The 23731-nt window shown below is 38.7% G+C and overlaps 5 protein-coding genes across 9 annotated transcripts; 4 read left to right on the forward strand and 1 right to left on the reverse strand.

Moving 5' to 3' along the window:
* The first annotated feature begins 607 nt into the window (after window positions 1-607).
* Window positions 608-2428, forward strand: LOC112765234 (uncharacterized). The gene is made up of 4 exons (XM_025811150.3): window positions 608-750; window positions 925-1079; window positions 1659-1784; window positions 2052-2428. Exons 2-4 carry the CDS (start codon window positions 926-928, stop codon window positions 2267-2269), a joined length of 498 nt encoding a protein of 165 aa, XP_025666935.1. The 5' UTR covers window positions 608-750; window position 925; the 3' UTR covers window positions 2270-2428.
* On the forward strand, window positions 2377-4898 carry LOC112765233 (chlorophyll a-b binding protein 8, chloroplastic). The gene is made up of 4 exons (XM_025811149.2): window positions 2377-2429; window positions 2844-3789; window positions 3881-3942; window positions 4081-4898. The coding sequence occupies exons 2-4, from the start codon at window positions 3649-3651 to the stop codon at window positions 4694-4696; spliced, it is 819 nt and encodes a 272-aa protein (XP_025666934.1). The 5' UTR covers window positions 2377-2429; window positions 2844-3648; the 3' UTR covers window positions 4697-4898.
* A 3981-nt stretch (window positions 4899-8879) lies between these two features.
* LOC112765230 (transmembrane 9 superfamily member 12) lies at window positions 8880-11423 on the forward strand. The gene is made up of 2 exons (XM_025811147.2): window positions 8880-9015; window positions 9298-11423. Exon 2 carries the CDS (start codon window positions 9325-9327, stop codon window positions 11338-11340), a length of 2016 nt encoding a protein of 671 aa, XP_025666932.1. The 5' UTR covers window positions 8880-9015; window positions 9298-9324; the 3' UTR covers window positions 11341-11423.
* Window positions 11370-14009, reverse strand: LOC112765227 (phenylalanine ammonia-lyase class 3). Its single transcript, XM_025811146.3, has 2 exons — window positions 13293-14009; window positions 11370-13202 (listed from the first exon to the last, which is right to left on the reverse strand). Exons 1-2 carry the CDS (start codon window positions 13649-13651, stop codon window positions 11474-11476), a joined length of 2088 nt encoding a protein of 695 aa, XP_025666931.1. The 5' UTR covers window positions 13652-14009; the 3' UTR covers window positions 11370-11473.
* Window positions 13276-21763, forward strand: LOC112765226 (uncharacterized). Of its 5 annotated transcripts, XM_072223035.1 has the most exons (23): window positions 13276-13818; window positions 14643-14677; window positions 14808-15168; window positions 15244-15502; window positions 15620-15679; window positions 15894-16037; window positions 16124-16251; window positions 16376-16540; window positions 16785-16890; window positions 17211-17316; window positions 17416-17526; window positions 17915-18078; window positions 18161-18278; window positions 18605-18829; window positions 19111-19319; window positions 19590-19757; window positions 19878-19983; window positions 20088-20225; window positions 20349-20507; window positions 20657-20863; window positions 20963-21157; window positions 21263-21334; window positions 21434-21763. In XM_072223035.1, the coding sequence occupies exons 4-23, from the start codon at window positions 15390-15392 to the stop codon at window positions 21590-21592; spliced, it is 2853 nt and encodes a 950-aa protein (XP_072079136.1). In that variant the 5' UTR covers window positions 13276-13818; window positions 14643-14677; window positions 14808-15168; window positions 15244-15389; the 3' UTR covers window positions 21593-21763. The 5 variants fall into 5 exon arrangements, with proteins under 5 accessions (XP_072079136.1, XP_072079135.1, XP_025666928.1 ...); XM_072223034.1 differs by lacking the exon at window positions 13276-13818 and having other exon boundaries at window positions 14084-14677; window positions 15897-16037; XM_025811145.3 differs by lacking the exon at window positions 13276-13818 and having other exon boundaries at window positions 14483-14677.
* Window positions 21764-23731: the final 1968 nt, after the last annotated feature.

Consider the following 23731-nt stretch of genomic DNA (forward strand, 5'->3'; position numbering starts at 1 on the left):
TCCTTCTTTATTTAGAGGTCTCATGTTCGAATTTCACCTCAAATTAAAAAAAAAAAGTATATACAATATTTACGTTTACACTTATAACTTAAAAATATATCTATATGTAAATATATAAACTATCATAAACAAAATTAATATGTTTACTTATTTAGAATATAATTTATTGATATGATAAAATGTAGTGACTGGATGTTATAAATAGTAACTTAGAAGAATTAGTTATATTTTTGTTGCTTAAGGTATTATAAAGTGAGTCGGTGATAATTTATCATGATTAAATTTTCTTCGTTATTTACTTATTTAGAGGTTTCGGTTTGTTAATAAATCCTTGTAGGATCTCTGTCTGTTTGCTTATAAATTTTTGTAGGCTACTATATTTTATAGTCAAGTAATAAACTCTAATAGTTACATCATTTTACATAAATTTAAAAGAGGATACAAATGTAACGGAATTTCATCAATCTCAACCAGATTGATTTCAATTTTTATAAATATCCAATTTTATTAGTCTCATTTTAATTTCTGACCCCAAAAGGGTAAGAAGAAAACATAATTTAGATACGAAAAGAAGCTGAAAATAGAATGGGGCTTGTAAAAAGTCAAAATAATCCCTGATTCTAGGTTTAAAAATGTGTCACGCTTATTCTCCACCGCCACGCCACTCCACTTGTGTTTCTCTGGTGGTGCTGTTCCTTCTGATTCCGAAGCGACACTCAGCCCCTTCTCTCAGATTCAAACTCTTTTCAGGTACGGACGGCCCTTTTCTCACGCTCCATCGCAACTTCACTCCTATCCATTAATGTCTTTGCCAGCCGAATCTTATTTATCTTGGCGCCTGGTTTGGGATTTGGGAAGGGTTGAATTTTATGGTATTGAATTGTTGTTTCCTGCGATGAGCATATTCCATGTTTCCATTTGTAGAATGGGAGCTGGGCGTGAAGTCTCAATCTCACTCGACGGAGTGAGGGACAAGAACCTAATGCAGCTCAAGAAGCTCAACATAGCTCTTTTCCCTGTTCGTTACAATGAAAAATACTATGCCGATGCACTTGCTTCCGGTGAATTCACTAAACTAGGTTCGTTTCATGCCCAAGCATTATATGCAAATCTTCATAGTTTCGCTGCTATATCGTTTTTTATTTTGGTTTGAATCCAGTCCACTGTAGCTTAGCTAATGTAATGCTAACTAATCATTTTTATTTTGGTTTGTTAAGTGTGCTCATGGTTTGAGGGACTTCTATTTCGTTCCTCATTCATTTCAAGATGTTTGTTACTTTTAATCAGTCATCTTCCTTATCCATGCTTCAAACAGTGTACATTCTACATTGTCATTTTTATTTGAATACAGAACCCTTTCCTTTTTTGTTTGGTAGATATAATATATCTGAATAGTACAGTTTAGGATTGCTTCAAACACCCTTTAATGTAGTATTTGTACACCGAATATTCTTAGGACTAAGTTTGATATCCAAGTTTTACTTGAATGACTTTCTTTTAGTTGCACACCAATAAGGTTGATATACCTATCATTCAATTCATTGCTATACAAATACATGAAACCTGTAGAATGTGTTAACGTTTCCATTAATGTAGCGTGTGCTCAATATTGGATACAACAATAACCCAGCACTTGTTTTGTTCGTACTGTCTTTCAGCATACTACAGTGACATATGTGTTGGTGCAATTGCATGCCGGCTTGAGAAGAAGGAAAATGGGGGACAAATCCGGGTTTACATTATGACTTTAGGTGTTTTGGCACCTTACCGTGGGCTTGGTATTGGTAAGGAAGAATTTCAATGTCTTTCCCTTGTGCTAACTGGAGGTTTATTTGATCATTTTCATTATAATGTGTGTGCAAATGATCACAACACCCAATTAAGCATCATAGTGCATAACTGCATATGAGAAATATATCAGTTTTTTTCTGCCGACCCTTTTTTCTTTATTCAAAATTTATCTCCCTTCAAACTTGTTATCTACATGATTTATTTTTTTTTTTATCAAACAAAAGTTGATTGTGGCAAGTTCTGTAATTGGTTTTATGCAGGAACAAAGCTCTTGAATCATGTACTTGATCTTTGCTCCAAGCAAAACATTTCTGAGGTTTACTTGCATGTGCAGACAAATAATGAAGATGCCATAAACTTTTATAAGAAATTTGGGTTTGAAATCACAGAAACAATCCAGAACTATTATACAAACATCTCACCACCAGACTGCTATGTTCTTACAAGGCATACAGTTCAGAGCCCAACAAAGAAATAGCATTTCAGTGGCATTTATTTTCGGTGAAGACATAAGAGATTTGCATTTGTTATTGGATTTTTGCCATGGATGTATTATAAGCTTTGCCATTTCAATGGCTAGGTTTCAAACGGTAAAGTTATCTCAAAAAAATAGAAGCATTTGGAGATCTATTGCTAAGGTACTATCTAATTACCTACGTCATTTTCATAGCTATCTTCGTTCTTCCTCCCATCTTCTCATTTTCACCAGAATAGTGTTGAATTTGAAATTTGAGTCTATTTGGCTATCCGATTATCTAAAATGGAGGTCCAAAAAGAACAAACACATCGTCAAATGTCATTTTTCTTTGAATTGCATCTTATAAATGTATATGCGACTCCAGCTGTTTTTGCATCTGCTTGATCTGGCTCCACTAAAACATGTTATGAATATTCGAAAATCAACACGAGTGCTATATCCAGGGGTAATAATAATTTCTTCTTGGATGTTTCAACTTCAATATATCCGTAACGCTGAAAGTTGTACCCTCTTTGCTTAAGGATCTGCTGCATATTTTTTAATGTTTGGTTGACAACCGTGCTATTTGGAACAGCCTGGATTGATTCTGTGGACTAAATACAGAGTTTTATTGACCTTGGTTGGATATTCAGACGATGAGTTCGTTCGATTTTGGGAAGAATATAGAATCGCATGAGCAATCTTTACTGCTGCAAATTTTAAGAAATCCACAGAAGTGAGGATACATTGAGTTCCATTGTATTTTAGTTTAGTTGATAAATAAAAATTACTTAGGAACCTGATAATATATCTCTACCGTCAAATACAACACTACGAGCATAATGAAATTGAATTTAATAATGGTAGTATTTAATAGAAATTAATTTTTTTTTTGCCTTTTAGCCACACTTTTTGGGTAATTAATCCGAGAAGGACAAGAAAGAAGCAACATATAACACCATCTTCACATTTAATATGTTATGCTGTTGAGAATTTTCTTCTACTTCGTTCCGCATAAATTTTGAGGCAAGAAAAAGAGCAAGTGGTAAAAAAAATTCCACGTAGAGCGAGAGAGCTATCAACACGGGATACAATGAAGCCAACACACATACATAGAAGGAAACAAAAACGAAAACAATATCCCTTATCGGATTCATGAGATTACGTGTATAGTGTTGGTTGGAGAAGTAGATCATAAGCTCATCCACACAATATTACACGACACATGGACCAGGAAGTTGCATTGGTGGGGGCCTCAAGTAGTGGCTTAGCTCGCTCCATATCTCCATGCCTCGTGCTTATTGGAGGATACTTGAGATATCATTCTTTCTTAATCCTCCTCCTCACCAGAATCTAACATTTTAGAACAAAACTCTCTTTGGCCGCAGCAAAGAAGTATCATGGCTGCACAAGCTCTGGTATCATCTTCATCTCTTACCTTCTCAGGCGAGGCTGCCAGGCAGAGCTTTGGATCAAGACCCAATGGATTCTCCAAAAGGGCCTCCTTCTTAGTCAGGGCGTCTTCCACTCCACCTGTCAAGGTCATCCTCCTTCAATGCTCCTCTGTTTTATGTGCTTGTTTTAATCGAAATGCATACTAACAAAGCCTTATGTGTTTCGTTTGGAGTTCAGCAAGGAGCAGACAGACCCTTGTGGTTTGCATCAAAACAGTCTCTCTCTTACTTGGATGGCAGGTAAAGTTCCATTCTGCTTAGACAAATTTTTTATGATGCTAATAACCTAGCAATTATACCACTCTTTGTTGCTGGTCTACTTGTGTGTATTTATGAATAGTAGAATTATAATTGGGTATCATTGTCATGACTTTGCAGCCTCCCCGGTGACTATGGATTTGATCCACTTGGACTTTCAGACCCTGAAGGAACAGGAGGGTTCATTGAGCCAAGATGGCTGGCATACGGAGAGATCATCAACGGTCGTTACGCAATGTTGGGTGCAGTCGGTGCCATAGCACCCGAGATTCTTGGCAAGGCTGGTCTGATACCAGAGGAGACAGCACTGCCATGGTTCAAGACCGGTGTGATCCCACCTGCAGGAACATACAACTACTGGGCAGACCCTTATACACTCTTTGTCTTGGAGATGGCACTCATGGGATTTGCAGAGCACAGAAGGTTCCAAGATTGGGCCAAACCTGGCTCCATGGGAAAGCAATACTTCTTAGGACTGGAGAAGGGTCTTGGAGGTTCCGGTGACCCAGCTTACCCCGGAGGACCTTTCTTCAACCCCCTTGGTTTTGGCAAGGATGAGAAATCCTTGAAGGATTTGAAGCTCAAGGAAGTGAAGAATGGGAGGTTGGCCATGTTGGCAATCTTGGGTTACTTTGTTCAAGGTCTTGTGACAGGAGTTGGCCCTTACCAAAACCTCCTTGATCATCTGGCTGATCCCGTGCACAACAACGTATTGACCAGTCTTAAGTTCCACTAAAATGTATTGTATATTTTACAAGAAATCTTTTGTTACTCTTGGTGGTTGTTGTTGTCCAGTTGTTGCCATTAGCAAAAATCACTATCACCAATAACCTTTTGTATCTCTTTTCACTCTTTCGTGACTGTGGCCTCATTTGGACATTCCATGGTGTAGCCTTGTAAGAAATGACATGTTAAACAACTACAAACATTATTCATCATCGTGTGGGTCGCAGCTGCTACTTTCTGTTGCTCAGACCTTTAGCTGTTCCTAATCCTTAATTATGGCACAAGCAAAAACTCTCATGCAAAATGTTTTAAAGCTGTGATTTGCGTAGAGTATTATTTTTAAACTAAACATGTTATCCATTCATATCATCAGTTGCAAGTAGTGTGAATGAATGGGTGTGAAAGTGTAAAAACAAGAATTGAACCTAAAATGGATTCAACTGTCTGTTAATGTTCAGCCCAACTACAGAAATATGAAATGCCATCAAGGCATCAAGTCACAAGTATCATATATTTGCCGCCAAGGAGGTCCATTTTAGTTTGAAGATAAAATTATGCTTTATAACTTCTGAAAATGTTAGCATTCTTCATTTTTTTTGTCTTTATATAAATTAGGCTTTTTTTGAAACAATATAAATTAGTTAACTAGTAGAAATTAAAATCAGAAAACGGAAAAACTTTTGTCTTTTACAATTTTACCAATTGATTGAGGCATAATTTGATAAACAAAAAGGGATTTTCCCAATAAGCGGTGTCTACGTGTAAAAATAGAAAAAATTTTAAATAAGCAGAAGAGTGTACCTTTTTCTTTGGTATTTTCAATAATATTTTTGGTGACAAAGAAAGTATACTATTTAGAAGATCTAAATAAATAATCCAGTTTCTGTCTTATTTTTTTCAAAAGCATTACAAATACGTGGCAAGTAGTAGCATAAAATTAGGAGAGACAATTTTATTTATTTAAATAAGATAGCGTATGTTACACTTGCGGTACATAGCCGGTCCCAAGCCCGGATAAAGGAGGAGGGTTGTGTTAGGTCTTCGGCAACCAACGTAAAAATATAGCCGAACCCCCCATGACATGAATCAAAGACATTATTGCGCTAAAGCTAGGTCGTTACCCGGAAGTAACGCGCCGTATGGCTCGAGTACGGTGTCAAAGCAAGAGCCGCTGCATCGGTGCCCGGATGTAGTGTTAAAAGAGCAAGGGTTCTCGCGTTTTCGTGAACGGACGAGGGTAAATAAGCTAGTTCACAAAGGAAAAGGTAAAGGTCGAAGCGACAAAAGGTTGAGATTTGGGACATGGAACATAGGCACTCTAACAGGAAAGTCCATGGAGGTGGTGGATACCATGACAAGGAGGAAGATTAACATTATGTGCCTACAAGAAACGAAATGGGTTGGTGCAAAGGCTAGGGAGTTGGATTCTTCTGGTTTCAAACTTTGGTATACAGGAAAGGTGAAGAATAGGAATGGAGTTGGAATAATTGTGGATAAGCAGTGGAAGAAGGACGTAGTTGATGTCAAGAGGGTGGGAGATCGGATCATCTCTATCAAACTTGTGGTGGAGGGAGGTGCTTTTCATGTGATTAGCGCCTATGCACCGCAAGTGGGTTCGGACGAACAACACAAGATAAGGTTTTGGGAGGATCTAGAGAGTTTAGTTCAAGGCATATCTTTGGGAGATAAGATTTTCTTAGGAGGAGATTTAAATGGCCATGTTGGGAGAGAAGTGACTGGATATGGGAGTATTCACGGAGGCTATGGTTTCGGGGTGATCAATGCCGAGGGTAAAACTATTTTGGACTTTTCCTCAACTTTTGATCTTCTCATCGCAAATACATGTTTTAAAAAGAGAGACGAACATCTTATAACCTATAAGAGTGGCATGACAAGCTCTCAAATCGACTTCTTCTTGTTGAGGAGAGTCGACCGGAAATTTTGCATTAACTGTAAAATTATCCCGGGAGAGAGTTTGACAACACAACATAGGGTGCTCGTCATGGATTTTCGCGTTGAGCAAAAGTTGAGGAAAAGACATCATACGAAGAACCCAAGGACGAGGTGGTGGCGGATGAAAGGTGAGGAACAAAGAAGCTTCCTAAGACGGGTAGGAGAAGAGGCAAGGTGGGATGGGAATGGAAGCGCGGAAGAGATGTGGAGGGAGATGGCAGAAGTTATTAGAAGAACAGCAAAAGAAAGTTTTGGTGAATCTAAAGGAATAGGACCAAGAGACAAGGAGTCCTGGTGGTGGAATGCGAGTATACAAGAAAAGATAAAGATAAAAAGAGAATGCTTTAAAGAGTGGTCTTTATGCCGCAATGCAGATAACTGGGAAAAATATAAGGTGGCTAAGAAAGAGACAAAAGTGGCTGTAAGTGAAGCAAGAACAAGAGCATATGAGGGTCTCTACCAGTCTTTGGACACGAAAGAAGGAGAAAAAGGTATATATAGAATTGCAAAGAGCCGGAAAAGAAGAACGAGAGATTTGGATCAGGTTAAGTGCATAAAGGATAAGGATGGAGAGGTGTTGGCTCAAGAGGAGAAGATTAATGAAAGGTGGAAGAGCTACTTCTACGAGTTATTTAATGAGGGACAGAAGACTCTTCCGAGCCTTGGTCGATTATGCACAAGGGAAGAAGATCAAAACTTTGACTACTATCGAAGGATTCGAGACTTCGAGGTAAAAGAGGCTCTAAAGCAGATGAAAAATGGCAGGGCAGTAGGACCTGATAATATCCCGATTGAGGTTTGGAAGGGTCTTGGAGGAAAAGGCATCAACTGGTTAACCAAGCTTTTTAATGAGATTTTAAGGTCAAAGAAGATGCCTGATGAGTGGAGAAAGAGCACCTTGGTACCTATTTACAAGAATAAGGGGGATATACAAAGTTGCGGAAATTATAGAGGGATTAAGCTTATGAGTCATACTATGAAGTTATGGGAAAGGGTGATAGAACGGAGGTTGAGAAAAGAGACACAAGTAACAGAGAACCAATTTGGATTTATGCCAGGCAGATCTACCACTGAAGCGATATACTTATTAAGAAGGATGACGGAGAGGTATCGTAGTAATAAAAGGGATCTACACATGGTGTTTATTGATTTGGAAAAAGCGTATGATAGGGTACCAAGGGAGGTCTTATGGAAGGTTTTAGAAAAGAGGAGAGTAAGGATCGCATATATTCGGGCAATTAAAGACATGTATGATGGGGTCACAACTAGTGTGAAGACTCAAGGTGGTGTGACAGAGGAATTCCCTATTGGTATAGGATTACACCAGGGATCATCCTTAAGTCCATACCTTTTCACATTAGTCTTGGAAGTACTCACAGAGCACATCCAAGAGCCTGTGCCATGGTGCATGCTTTTTGCCGATGATATCGTCCTTATGGGAGAGTCAAGGGAAGACCTAAATAAGAAGTTGGAGTTATGGAGAGAAGCTCTAGAAGTGTATGGTCTGTGCATAAGCCGTAGCAAGACGGAATATATGGAATGTAAGTTCAGTCTGAGAAGGGAAAACTCCAATATAGAGGTGAAAATTGGAGAGAACACCTTACGAAAAGTTAAAAGTTTTAAGTATCTTGGGTGCATCATACAGGATAATGGAGAGATTGAACATGATGTAAATCATAGGATTCAAGCAGGTTGGTCAAAATGGCGGAGTGCATCTGGTTTTATATGCGACAAAAAAGTGCCTTTAAAACTTAAAGGTAAATTCTATCGCACCGCTATAAGACCGGCTATGCTGTATGGTACGGAGTGTTGGGCGGCTAAAGGAGAGCACGAACATAAGCTGAGTGTGGCAGAGATGAAGATGTTGAGATGGATGAGTGGTCACACGCGATTGGATAAAATAAGGAATGAAGATATAAGGGAGAGAGTTGGAGTAGCACCCATTGTGGAAAAGATGGTTGAATCACGTCTCAGGTGGTTTGGACATGTGAGAAGAAGACCGATAGAACATCCAGTCAGGAGGGTGGATGAGATGGAAGATGGACAAAGGGCGAAAGGCAGAGGAAGACCTAAGAAGACCATCCATGAGGTGGTCAAACGAGATCTACATGTAAACGGTCTCTCTGTAGACATGATACATGACAGAGCACAATGGCGTCGTTTGATTCATGTAGCCGACCCCACTTAGTGGGACAAGGCTTTGTTGTTGTTGTTGTTGTAAATAAGATAGCGTAAGTGGTGTTGATCCACGTATACAGACATCTTTTGTGTTGCTGCAAACCTGCAATGGTTCTTCGTTGTGAATTCGCTTTGGATTTGGTTCTTACTTAGCTTCTAATAATCTGCTGTGTGAGATCTCCTTCGCCAAACTCCATGGTTAGTCATATTTCCTTTCACGTCTCTTTCTCTGTCATTGAAATTTGTGTTTGTTCTTGCTACTTCCTACGATTTTCGCTGTAAATGATCCCGGATCAAATGCGACTGTGTGTACATACATATATAGAACGGTTTTTCATGTTGATTTCTCGTTCGCAACTAACGGATCAGATTTAGGATTTCTACATTACAGTCCTTATAGTTTATGGATAGAGAATATTGAATACGTATATGTGGATTTAGCATGTTAGAATGTTGATATATAATTGTCTTGTATTACAGAATTGATGGTGTTGTGATGTGAAAGAAATGCAAATGGAGTTAGCAAGTGTGAGAAAAGGGTGGTTGATGTACTGCAATTGGGTTTGGGTTTGGGTTTGGGTTTGGGTTTGTGTTGAAAGGACGAATGGATTCTATCTGCCGGGAACGTACATGCACACATACTCAAATGGAGATGAGATATATGGGAAAGTGAATTCAATGACGTCCATCGAGACGGAGCTTCCATTCAGCTACTACAGTCTCCCTTATTGCAAGCCCAGAGGCGGCATCAAGAAAAGTGCTGAGAATATCGGAGAGCTTCTTATGGGAGATCAGATCGACAACTCTCCCTATCGTTTCCGCATCAATATCAACGAGTCACTCTACCTCTGCACTACACCTCCCTTGAACGAAAAGGAAGTCAAGCTCCTCAAACAGAGAACTCGCGATTTGTATCAGGTCAACATGATCCTTGACAATCTCCCTGCCATGAGGTTTGCCATGCAAAACGGGGTTCAGATCCAGTGGACAGGCTTCCCGGTCGGCTACACGCCCCCGGACGCCACCGCCGACTACATCATCAACCATCTCAGGTTCACCGTCTTGGTCCATGAATACCAAGGGGGCGATCTTGAAATTATTGGCACCGGGGAGGGAGGTCTGGGAGTCATTGCCGCCGATCCTGACAACAACGACAAGCCATCATCCCCGCCGGGATATCAGATTGTTGGCTTTCAAGTGGCTCCCTGCAGCATCAAACGCGATCCTCAACTCATGACAAAGCTTCACATGTATGATAACATCTCCACCATCACTTGCCCCACGGGCCTAAGCAAGTACCAAATAATCAGTGAGAACGAGAGGATATCATTCACCTACGAGGTTGAGTTTGTCAAGAGCGACATAAGATGGCCGTCGCGTTGGGACGCTTATTTGAAGATGGATGGTGACAGGGTGCACTGGTTCTCCATCTTCAACTCACTCATGGTCATCTTTTTCCTCGCCGGCATTGTCTTCGTGATCTTCTTGAGAACCGTGAGGAGGGACTTGACCAGGTACGAGGAACTGGACAAAGAGGCCCAAGCTCAAATGAACGAGGAGCTCTCCGGATGGAAGCTAGTTGTGGGGGATGTATTCAGGGAGCCTGAACACGCGACGCTTCTGTGCGTGATGGTTGGCGATGGGGTCCAGATTCTTGGCATGGCTGCCGTTACCATTGTGTTTGCGGCGTTTGGGTTCATGTCTCCAGCTTCTAGGGGGATGCTGCTAACGGGGATGATAATTCTATATCTGTTCTTGGGAATCGGCGCTGGATATGTGAGTGTGCGAGTGTGGAGGACCATCAAGGGAACAACGCAAGGGTGGTGGCGGATTTCGTGGTTTGCTGCATGCTTCTTTCCAGGAATTGCTTTCGTGATTCTAACTGCAATCAACTTTCTGTTGTGGGGCAGCAAGAGCACTGGCGCTATTCCCATTTCCTTGTACTTTAAGCTGCTCTTCCTGTGGTTCTGCATCTCAGTGCCGCTCACCCTTGTGGGAGGATTTCTGGGGACGAGAGCGAAGGAAATCGAGTATCCGGTTAGAACGAATCAGATTGCAAGGGAAATTCCAGGAGGAAAATATCCATCGTGGATTCTGGTAGTGGGAGCAGGGAGCCTCCCATTTGGAACCCTGTTCATAGAGCTGTTCTTTATCATGTCGAGTATATGGCTAGGCAGGTTCTATTACGTGTTTGGATTCTTATTGATAGTAATGCTATTGCTGGTGATGGTGTGTGCAGAAGTGTCAGTGGTGCTGACGTACATGCATCTGTGTGTGGAAGATTGGAAGTGGTGGTGGAAGGCATTCTTTGCATCGGGTTCTGTTTGTTTGTACGTCTTCATGTACTCCATAAACTACCTGGTTTTCGACCTTCAGAGTCTGAGTGGACCTGTCTCCGCTATGCTTTATATTGGATATTCACTTCTCATGGCACTTGCAATCATGCTCGCCACTGGCACCATTGGCTTCCTTGTCTCCTTCTACTTTGTCCACTATCTCTTCTCATCCGTCAAGATTGATTGACCTTCTATTTTTTGTCTAATTCTTCATACTTGAAACAACTTTTATTTTCTTGCTATTAGAAATTAAAATCATACATTTCTTTATTTGATAGTTAAACTAAATTCAACACTAGTGACAAGTACAAACTGGAAAGCTAGAAAACTGAAACGGGAACCCCGTTCCATTCTTTGAGACAGTCTAGAATGGAGTCCAAAATCTTTCCTTGACAAATTGCTGTAAATACTTTCTCGAATTCTTTGTCTGGTGAGGCAGTCTTCTCGCCGGTGAGCAACCCTATTCCGAGCTCCTCCCTCACAAACTTATACAATGGGTATGATCTGCTTTCTGCAATTCTATTTGGAACTGTTGGATTCCCATTCTCATAAGCCACCCTTGCACTTTCAACCTCATTTGGTAACATACTCTTCAACGCATTCTCAAAAGCTCCAATTTCCTCAAAAACTACGCTCGCATTTTTCTTCCCGCTGATGGCACTCGCTTGTGCTTCCTCATAAAGTATTTGTTTCAATTTTGGCATCAATGGATATCTAACATTGAAGGGGTCATCAATATAGGAGAATACATATTCTCTATCAACTACTTTGAGCAAATCTGTCTCACATGATCCAAACAAATTCGTGCTTAATGTCTTCTTTGCAACTCCGCTTATAGTATCCTTGATTGTGCTCTTCAAAATTTCCTCCAAATGCCTCAAGTCAATAGCTTGGCAAAGCGCAACCAAATACGTGGAGCACATTAGCTTCAATATCTCCACAGCTTCTACGGTTTTCCAAGCGGAAATTAACCCCAAGGAATTCACATCTTGGTTATGTTGCTCAGCACTTTGTACGTGGTTGGTTACTGGGTTTGCCAGATATTGAAGTTCAGAGCAATAAGCAGCCATGGCAACCTCAGATGCCTTAAAACCATAATCCAGACTCGGATTTCTGCCGACAGAGAGATTCGATGGCAAACCGTTGTTATACGAGTCATTGACTAGCTCGGTAAATTGGGCAAAGATGAGTTTGCCAATGGAAGCAACAGCTAAGCGTGCATTATCCATCGAAACTCCAATTGGGGTGCCTTGAAAATTGCCACCATTCAAAGCCTTGCTACTAGTGACATCAATCAAAGGATTGTCGTTGACAGAGTTTATTTCCCTCTCAATTGATTTAGTCGAATACCTGATGACTTCAATCTGTGGACCAAGCCACTGAGGAGAAGTTTGGAGAGCATAACGATCTTTTTTAGGTTTCTGCAATGGATCTGGCTGTCGCATTCTGGCTTGTTTGATGTAAGAGCTACCCTCTAAGATGTGCTCCATAATAGCAGCAGCTTCAATTTGGCCAGGATGGTACTTCAGCTTATGTATCAAATGATGTGTAAATTCTGGATTCCCCTGCATAACTTCGGTGAAAACTGCTGACAAAATTTCAGACAATAAAGCTAAGATGTTTGCCTCAAAGAGCACCACAGAAGCTACACTAGACCCCACGGCAGTGCCATTTACGAGGGCAAGTCCTTCTTTGGGTTTCAGCTCAAAGAACCCAGAATGCAGCCCTGCTAAATGGAAAGCTTCGTTTGCATCAAGGGACTCTCCAGAGGGTCCGAGGGCTTTGGAGTTTTGCCGGCCAGTTAGCAATGCAGCAATGTAGGAGAGAGGAATCAGATCGCCAGAAGCAGTAATGGTACCGCGTAATGGCAATACGGGGGTGACATTGTTGTTGAGGAGTTTGGTGATAGCTTCTAAGATTTCAAATCTGATGCCAGAGTACCCCTGAAGAAGGGTGTTGACCCTCACAAGCATTGCTGCTCTCGTTGCTGATTTTGGCAGGGTATGAGATAACTCACTTTCATGGCCAAATATTGCACAATTCAAAAACCTGTTCAAAAATCACCCAGAAGAACAATATTAGCAAAGCATTCATATATATGCATCCATCATTTAATTAACAAGAACAGAAAAATCTCACCTAACCATCTCTCTCTGAAGGGCAAGTCCCTGATCGGTTTTTCTGTTGGAGGCAGCGCCAAAGCCAGTGGTAACACCATAGATGGTAATGCCTTTTTCAACGCTGTCCATGATCCACTGGCAGCTGGCCTCGACGCCTGCCCTCGCAGACTCAGCGAGCTCCACCTTGACTTGAGACTCACGCTTGGCAACGGCAGCCACCTGCGACACGGTTAGGGGCTCCCCCGCTCCCATGCAAAGGGCGGACTTCCGGTACTCGGCCACCATGCGTTTGACCTCATGAAAGTGGCTGCCCTTGAGTGAATCCGCTGCTAGGCCCCAGCTCAGGGGGTCAGAGGAAACAATTTGCTTGCCAGCCATCTTCCTTCCTAAACAATTCAACCTAGGTATGAAATGTTTAAATAGAGAAACATTATTTGGTTGGTGAGTGAGTAGTGACTGCCGTGCACGAGGAGCAAGCTGAAACGAAACGAGTAGGTGGGAGATTACTTTCACGAATACGCTGTTGAACAATTCAGATAGAGTTGGTAATTATTCCTCACTCTATGTTTAATCATTTTAGTTTTTTATTTAGTTACTCCACCTCAGAGACTAAATCTAAATCAATAAACTAGCTTGAAAAAGGTATGTAAATAAACTGAGAGATCGTTTCAAAATTTTCTTCTTAAACTAAACAAAGGAAATTCACTCCAAAAAAGCAGAGCACGCTCACATGGTTGACCGGGTATACCATATGCGTTTGTCGCCTTCGTAGATAGAACCAACTCCGGCTGCTGCTGCATTTGACTTTTCAATTTATTTGTCAAAGATAGCAAAATATGGCCTCTCTACTACTCAAAATTACATACTGCACTAGTAGACATAAACATGTTAATGTTTAATTTCATGGTTAAAAAAAGTTAGAGTTCATTAATAACACATGCACAACCAACTAGTAGTGTACATTTATTTTATGCAAGAATATTAATTTAGAAGCTTCTTAGGGAGATCGAGCATTCATTGCTGGAATTCCCGTTTCCTTAAACTTTGTTATTCATAATTAATTAAGCTACTATAGCACAGGAGGAAAAAACGGGAAGAGAAAAATGAATGAAATATTTAGGCTTGCGTTTGTGGTATAAAATGATGTCCAAATGGTATTTTAAATTAAATTATTGGGGGAAAAAAGTTTCCTTAGTTTGAAATGGAGAATTATGGAAACTAGCCGTTGTGAGTCGTATAAGGTGGAGCTAGTAGGGAGCTACTTCCTTTCTATACACGCTCTCTTGCTCCCGATCTCGAGACTTGCTAGTAATTGCTTCTGTACAGTTGATTCTCTCTCTCTCTCTCTCTCTCATGATGTTCACCGAAGGTCTGGACGACACCGCCATTCAATGGATCAAGCAGGTTCGCTCCTCCTCCTTTGTGTGCCTTTGCATTTTGAATTCTTGTTCTTTCTTTATGTGGATTCCGATTCCTTCTGCTTTCCTCTTTTACTTTGTCTCATTTTGAATCTTCTTCTTTCCACAATCCACAGGGATCACAAGTGGAAGACTCTAAGCCTGAGCCCGATGCTCCCGCACGGTCTCCTCTATCTGAGAGAAGAATTGTCAGTGAGAGATTCCCAAGATCTCCCGTTCTCAACTCTCCTGTTCTCCCTCCGCTCAAGTTCCATACTGCCTTGCTCACCCCTCGAAACGTTGCCTTTTCCGTCGGGGATGACACGGATGAAAGCACTGTTTCACTGCCCGACGATGCCGACTCTTCTGATGAAGAACTCTCTGCTCCAACCAACTTGGATTACTTGGAGAGGCCAGTCTCACACTACTACGATGAGGATGAACTCTTTGGATGTAAACTCCCGAAACCCCAACGCTCCAATGGCATCCTCAAGAAAGGTTTGGCCAATCAGAACCTGACACTTCAACTTCCCAATACTCTCGGTGTTCAAAAGAAGCTCACACCTGGTGCAGGAGGAGTTCACCTTCACAAGCAGGTTCACCTGCGCAGTCTCAATTGTCTTGATGATTCAGTTGAGTTTGCTACTCCTCCAAGTGCTCCTCCTATTATTGATGCTGATTTTCCACCTCAACTTGAGAGATTCTCCAAGGGCTCCCCAATGAATGAACAAAATGAGTCTTGGCCATCCAGAGAATCTGTGGGTGGGAGAAGTGAATGTTCAATTGAGCAAAAACCCAGCAATGTAAAAGCCACCACTGACTTTGCTCAAAGGTACTTCTATTGCCATCTATGGCTGCCTTCAATTGCCCCTCTTTCTTTCTTTCTTTCCATTTTTTCCCTTGTCTTCCCTTCCGAATTACATTGTCCATTTGATGCTTAACTGTGCAGACTAGACAGAACTATCACAGAGAACACTGAAAGACCTCATTTAGCATATTACAACACCAGGTGCTGTCAACCTTGACTTCATGCACTTATGTAAAACTTTATATATCAGCAAAGTAAAATACAAACACACATCATTACCTTATTTTGAAACACCTTGATTTTTTTAGCTGAGTATGAACTCTTATTCAAGGAAAACAAACCTGAGATTCGTACCCAGATTAATGCTTTGAAAATCTGGGCCTAATGTGCACTGTTCCTTTCCATGTTATTTCAGCAGTTGCAATAGTCAATATGCCTGGCAAACCCTTATCACTTATGATGCATGCATCCGCTTGTGCCTGCAAGCATGGGCAAGAGGCTGCACTGAGGCACCAGAGTTTTTGAAAGATGAGTGCCTGACTCTTCGAAGTGCCTTTGGGTGGGTTCCGTTTCATTTTAAAATTTATGCTTCATTGCCTTCATCTATCGCCCTCAATCATTTATCTTGTCCCTTGAATTCTATAGATTGCATGACTTCTTGTTGCAACCTCGAGGTGTAAAAGTAAAACAAACTGAAGGCATAAATGCAAGGAATTCAGAACAAACATTTCCCCTGAAGATGAAGAAGGTTGTAGGAAAAATAAGAGTGGAAGGTAATTATACATCTAAGCAGAATCATATAGCTCACTTATCCAATTATGCGTTCATGATATTGATCCTCTTCCAACATTGCAATTCAGAATCATATCACCTGATGTGCTATATGAATAAATGCAGTGAGGAAACTTCGCATTATACCAAGACGCAAACTTCAAATCACTAGTTCACAGAGAGGTTCAATCTACGTACAAGCTGGGATGGAATACGTCCGGCATGTTTCATCATTCGTGAAAAGTGGCATAAATTCTATGAAGTCAGCCTCATCCTCAATGGGATCAGAAGGTTAGTGCTTCTTCTGGAAGATTTCTATAACTATTCTCACTTTACAGTTTAGTATCTCTTGGCATCAAGATGGACACTGTTTGCTAAACTGATAGATATCTCTTGGTAAAGAATGGCTCCTAAATGCTTAATGTTTGCATGACTCCTAAATACTTGAGCTTTCTAAATTATTATGTTCATGCGTGTAAGTACATTAACCCTACCATTGCATAATGAGTTGACGCTCACCTTCTTGTTCTTGTAGAGCCACTATCTTGCTTAATCCAACTTCAGAGTACATCAGAAGCAAATGAAGCAGAGTCAAGTTCTGCAATTTTTCTACACCCTGGAACTGGAGACTACCATGATTTGTAAGTTTGATTTTTTTTTCTTGATTAATTGGGACAAATGTTTGTAATTGTCCTACTGTTAGGAAACTAGTGAAATATTGTAGTCTATGAATGTTTTGCAAATGCATCTTAGCAGAATCTAGAATCATGACAACTGATGAAGAAACTTTGTTGGATTGACTAATCTGAATAGTTAAAAATCATACAATAATCATTATGTTCTGCCTTCTGATACCAGTATGCAGTAATGTATTTCTGTGCTTGACCTGGTGATTTTCAGCTCATAGTACATGTAATGTTATCAATAATGTTAAAGATCTTACACTGGCATGTAAATTCAGTTTCCCAGAGAACCAAGGGGATGTCCTAGTTGTTGAAGTCCAAGATTCAAAAAAGGCAGTCCATGGTCAAGCCAGAATCCCAATTTCATCCCTCAGTGATAATCCTGTAAGCTCTATATTGCTATATCATCTGTAAATATTATTCTTCTCTTTTACACCACCCACATACATGACATGACATGTAATGTATCTGTTTAATATGCAGAGTGACAAAATTCGGTGGTGGCCAATATATCATGATGAACAAGAATGTGTTGGCAAGATTCAGCTTTCCATTGGCAGCACAATGACAAGTGATGAAAACAATCAAATAAAGGTTCTAACCCTACCAAACAGAAGTTTTTAAGTTCACTGATGAAAGAAGAATGAATAATATTAAGATAAGAATTGCATTGAGAAAAGGACATAACAGTTATTAGTAGAATATATCTTTAAAGTTATTAAGGAATCAAATCGGAATTTTCCCTCTCTGAGATTTATTATCAAGAATCATACATATCTGTTCTATGTGACTGAGGTTTCAGTGTACTTATCAAAAGAGAAAATATTTTTAACTTTGCTCATACCATTACTAGTTGGAATTTTTTCAAACAGGACAACATGGTTTTAATCATATGATTGTCTTAATTTTGGCTAGTAACAACCAAGATGGTCAATTCTAGCTACTTCTGGCCAGTCTCATATTAATTTATTTCTTGTTGCAGAGTTCAACTGTGGTGGAAACTCAAGCTTATGATTTATTGTTGGAGGGTGCTATGCGTGCACAGCATTTCCACTGCAGAAACTTGCGACTGGATGGGCCATGGAAGTGGTTGTTAGAGACATTTGCAGACTACTATGGAGTTTCTGACTCTTATGCCAAGTTGAGGTACCCACATACAGTTAGCTAAGTTACTCTTTTCTTCTCATTATTTCTCAAATCACTTTTGCTTACCACCAATCTCTTGTAGATATCTATTACATGTAATGAATGTGGCAACTCCAACCAAGGACTGCCTGGAGCTTGTGAAAGAGTTGCTTGAACCCTTAATAAAGGCCAGAAGTGAGAGGAGATTGACCAGGCAGGAGGTAAAAATTCTCTCATGTTTCAACAATGAGCAAGCACTTATATGATTTAAGTTAGTCTGGTTTACTGGCATTCATTTGAAATCCTTGAAATGACATAGGTGGTTGAGAGGGTTTATGCAAACTATTACATAAAAAAAATATATATTGTAATTACGCACAGCGGAAATGCTTTGGGGAAGAATAATATATCCTCCTAGACAGAAGTTCTTCATTTCTTCTCATCTAATATTGATCCTAACTAATTTACAGTTTATAACATTGTTATAATGTAACCTCCTGTTTGTAAATGGAGAATCAGTTAACAATTTCTTAATCCATTTTCACAGAGAAGCCTACTTTTGGACTGTGAAACTCAAATAGAAAGTCTTCTGGCTACAGTTTTCGAGAATTATAAATCACTTGATGAGAGCTCACCATCAGGTTTAACTCAGCATTTTGGTCCAGCATCCTGTTCTGCAGCACCAGCTCTGTATCCTGCCATACAAGTCTACAGCAGTCTTCATGATATACTATCTCTAGATGCTCAAACTATTCTAAGAAACTATTTGCAGGTAATTTTATATGTCATTATTGTTGAAGACTGATGCTCTTTTAGCCTTTGTGTGAATTTAAGCATTTATTCATGAATAAGATTCAGCACTATCCTTGAACAGCGAACTCTGTATGAAGCTTGCTTTTCCATGGAAGTTGTATCCTTTCAGCTCTTTCTCAGGCCAATAAGTTAGATAATATAGTATACAAAGATTAAAGTAAAAGCTCATACAAAAGTAAAATGCCTTTCTGGATCGTTTATGCAATGTTAATACATTAAATAACTCTTTTTCGTTGACAGACTGCTGCAAGAAAAAGGTGTAGAAAACACATGATGGAGACCGACGAGTTTGTGTCAAGCACCACTGAGGGTTACCTAATGGATACCATCACCATCTCAACTGCATACCTAAAGATGAAAAACCTTTGTGTTTCTATAAGAAATGAAATTCAAGCAGATATAGAGATCCACAGCCAGCATACGATCAACGGCCAGCATATATTTCCTAGGTATTCATCTAATTTCTTAACAGAAACTAATCAACAGAACATTTTCTTTCCTATTTTTCCATTCTTGTACTACTATTTGGAAATGTTTCTTTATGGTACTGACTAGATTTTGCACAGGTTTCTCTTGGTTTATCGGAATTTTATCTCGTGCCTTTTGAGACAATTATTCTTCATCGTTTCTCTTCTTAAACTATAGCCATATTTACTCCCGAGCAATAATTTCTTTTGATTACTTAATAGAATTTCTGACATCTGTACTCCAATTTTCAGTTCAATTGACCTGACAAACATCACAGCAGCCGTTTACAGCACTGAGCTGTGTAACAGGCTGAGAACTTTTCTTTCTGCATGGCCACCATCTTGTCCACAGGCGCATGTGAATGAGCTTCTAACTGCAACCGCTGACTTTGAACGGCACCTTGAGTCGTGGAATATAAGGTTTATCTAAGAAACTTCTCTGGCAGTGCACTTACAAGTACAATAGTGAACAGCATTTGAAGCCTCCATAAATTGCAATACCATTTCTCTCACATGCAACATTCTTTATGTTTGTTTTAGTCCTGTGCAGGGGGGTGTAGACTCCAGAAATTTGTTCCACAATTACATCATGGTGTGGATCCAGGATATGCAACTCAGTTTACTTGATTGTTGTAAAGCAGAAAAGGTAGCAATTTTTTAGTTACTTTATGAATTATGAATGACTAAGGAAACCATACAACAACATTTAGCAATGAAATGAGCGTCTTTAATACAATCAAAAACATACAGGTGCCCTGGTCTGGAGTAATCACCAACCATTCAACATCCCCGTTTGCAGAGCAAATGTATGAGAAGATCAAAGACAACCTTATCCTGTATGAAGTGGTAATCAATAGATGGCCTCAATACTCACTTTACCTGGAAAATGTAAGGTTCTAAACACCAAAAATTCTATAAAGCCATTTGCATTTAAGATCTCTTTGGAATCATTTCTGTCTCACTCGCATAATCCCTTGATTCTGCATATTTTTTTCGGATTATATTTTGAAGGCTGTGGCAAATATAGAGAGAGCAATCATGAAATCCCTTGAGAAACAATACAGTGATATCTTAACCCCTTTGAAAGACAGCATACCGAAGAGGCTTCATTTGCAAGTCCAAAAGCTAGCAAGAAGACAATCCACTACTGTCAACTTGCTTCCTAATCAAGTAAGTTCTATGTGTGCTTATAAGTTTGTCCATACCTCCCCGGAACTTAAACTCAGTTTGAATACTATTAGTTTTGGCTGTTTCTGTCTACAATTTGTTTACTTATATACCTTTAGAAAGAAATCTTAATGCTTGGTTTTTTTATCCAGTTGGGAATATTCTTTAACACCATCAAAAGGATTCTTGATGTCCTACACTGTAGAGTGGAAGACATCCTAAAGTCATGGGCATCCTGTCTACCTGTCATGGGAGATAAGAAAACATTGTTTGGGGAGCAAATGAATGGAATAACCGTTCTCTTGAGAACCAAATACAAAACTTATTTGCAAGCAATAATAGGGAATCTCGTCAACAATGTAAGATTTTTCAGAATATCCAGTTCATAAGTGATCCTATAGCATAGAACATTGATGCTGTAAAATTAACCTCAACAATTCACATTTTAAACTGTTCAGTTGCAAGCTAATCGGAGCACACGTCTGAAGAAGATTCTTGAGGAAACAAGAGAAGCAGATGGAGAGGCAGAAGTGCGTGAAAGAATGCAACTGCTCAATTCACAACTCATTGACTTCATATCCAACCTGCATGAGGTCTTTACTAGCCAGATCTTTATAGCAATTTGCCGCGGATTATGGGATAGGATGGGACAGGTGAGCAACCAGAAAGGTTTATTCATGTGTTGACAACTCACATTTGACATGACTACTCATGTATAAATTGAAGTCTAAAGCCACTACTTTAATTAATTGTGCTAGATTGTTTTAAAGTTTCTGGAAGGAAGGAAGGAAAACAGGATATGGTACAATGGGTCTTGCTATGCTCTGGGGGTAACTCAATCCTTTAACTACTAACTACATACTATGTTTTTATTATAATAATGTAACTGAGACTGAATAACTGATAAAAGTGTTTGACTTTGTTTGTAGATATTGGATGACACATTTGCTTCCCAGATGCAAAGACTGCGAGGAAATGCATTGCATGAGAAGGATATTGAGCCTCCTCGCTCAGTGATTGAAGCCCGCTCTATTCTTTGCAAAGACACAACAAATGCAACTGATCCATCTACTTACTTCTACATATGATATCATTGAATTCTTTTGTAAAACCATTATATTCTTTTTTAGTATATATAGTGAATAAATGTAATGATAACAGGAATATAGTTAAGTGTTCATTCTTTTTAACATGGAAAAGAAAAACCTGCCTCACTGATCTTCTTATTGTTTTAACATAGCCAGAAACCAGTTTAGTTTCGTTTTGTTTTGTGCACTTTATGCTTCAGTCAAGTTTATAGCACTTGTGACTTAATCCTCTTATCCACCCCTCAATTACTTGGCCTCCAGCCCTCCACACCAATAGGCGAACATTTAATTTTACTTTAATATGTTAAATCAAACGTGAAAATATATGTTAATTTCAATTTCACTTTAGTTTAGAAAATTAGCTTTCTTATCAGCAAAAAACAAAAGAAAAAGTGAATACTATGCTGTTAGTGAAGAATAAAAAAATTACTAGTGATTGAATTTTTTTTTTTTTTGGTAAATAGTGATTGAAATTTTAATTTAAAAGTAAGATGAAGACAAAAGATTCTCCTCAAATAAGTTAAAAAAATGAAAAATTAAAAAGCCCACAAAAACTGCAAATAAATAAATAAAAATGTCGCTATGCACCAACTTGCAAAAGTCTGATAGCCAATCACATTCAGAATAACTCTACGTCTCTTGCAGCATTGCGTGTTTACCGTGAATGTCGATGTTCAAAAATCCAAGGGTGTAATTAAATGTTCATGTCCTTTTGATCTGTTTTGGTTTAAGTGCTATTGTTTTTAGGATTTTTTTTTTTAAATAACAACGATACCTAAAACTTGAAGTATTAGGAAACTCAGCAATCCAAACCAAAGTAGAAGCAAAATTACAAAAACCTGTGTATGCAAACTTATATATAAATAATGATATATATCTATTATACCAGAAATATAAATTACACCTTTAAAAACTTAACGTAAAAAATAAAAAATAAAATCCATAATCATAGGAAAAAGAACTACGAACCAAAGTCCTATAATAATCCACTATATTCAATAAGTATAGTTAATTTTAGCGAGAGCAACATTATCCACGGCATAAAATGTGTACTTAGAATGTGTAATAATTAGCAAATCCGTGCCCTCGACTCTTTCATTGACAAACCTTTTTAGTTTTTACACACCAATGGTGTTATATGTTAATTGATACTCAGATTTTTTGCCACTTACAAGCATGTTTGTTCATCAGTGATAATAAAGCCTGGTGCTTTCGATTATCACTATGTGCCTCAATTTCTTTGTCTATTTGAGGTTGGTATGTTATTATTCATTAATATCTAAATGAAATTGATCTGATTCTTAATCCTGTTCTGCATGATTTGAAAGCTGTTTCAGACGCGATATTGCTGGAGATATAATATCACGTATTTTCCTAAAGCTGTTTTTTTTTTTTTTGACAAATTTGTTTAATTTTTTATGAAATATTCCTTTGATTATAGTTTGTAGCGACAATTGCAATGTGTTTTTTTCATAATTTAAATATTTTTTAAAGATAATTGAAGTTGTATGTGTAATGATATATAATTAAAGATATATAATTTAAATCTTGTTTGTTATACTTTGTGGATGTAATGATATATAATTAGATGAATTTATTTTAATTAGTTAACAAGTATTTTCAAAACAGTAAAAATATATAAAAAAATAAATAAAACTACTTTGTTATTCCCTCTCTTAACAACTATCCTAAAAACAGTTGTTGACCAAAACTGTTTTTGAAAAAAAATCTGTTAGAATTACTTGGAAACTAAATCCATATTGTAATAAGTGACATTCTGGTATGGTTTTCTGAGCTTTGACAGGTTTTATTAATGGCAAGTTCATACACCACTCGTTGATTTTTTCTGCATCTCTCCGACCAGGTATGTACTGTATTTTATTACATAATTATAAGGTACATAATATTTTTCATATATCAAGTAGATTTTTAGTTTCGTAGAGTATTCAATATCCGATTAATTAATAAAGAATAATTTAAATATATTTTGTCAACTCAAACCGTAATAATATACACTTTAGAGTAATATAACAACTCATCATTTTTGTCACAACAACAACAACAAAAAAACAAAACTATCTTCTATCTATTATCCATTACCATTTTAGTAAAGAAATAAATTTTCATATACCATAAATG

Source organism: Arachis hypogaea, chromosome 17 (assembly GCF_003086295.3).
Source record: "Arachis hypogaea cultivar Tifrunner chromosome 17, arahy.Tifrunner.gnm2.J5K5, whole genome shotgun sequence".
Lineage (NCBI taxonomy): Eukaryota > Viridiplantae > Streptophyta > Magnoliopsida > Fabales > Fabaceae > Arachis > Arachis hypogaea.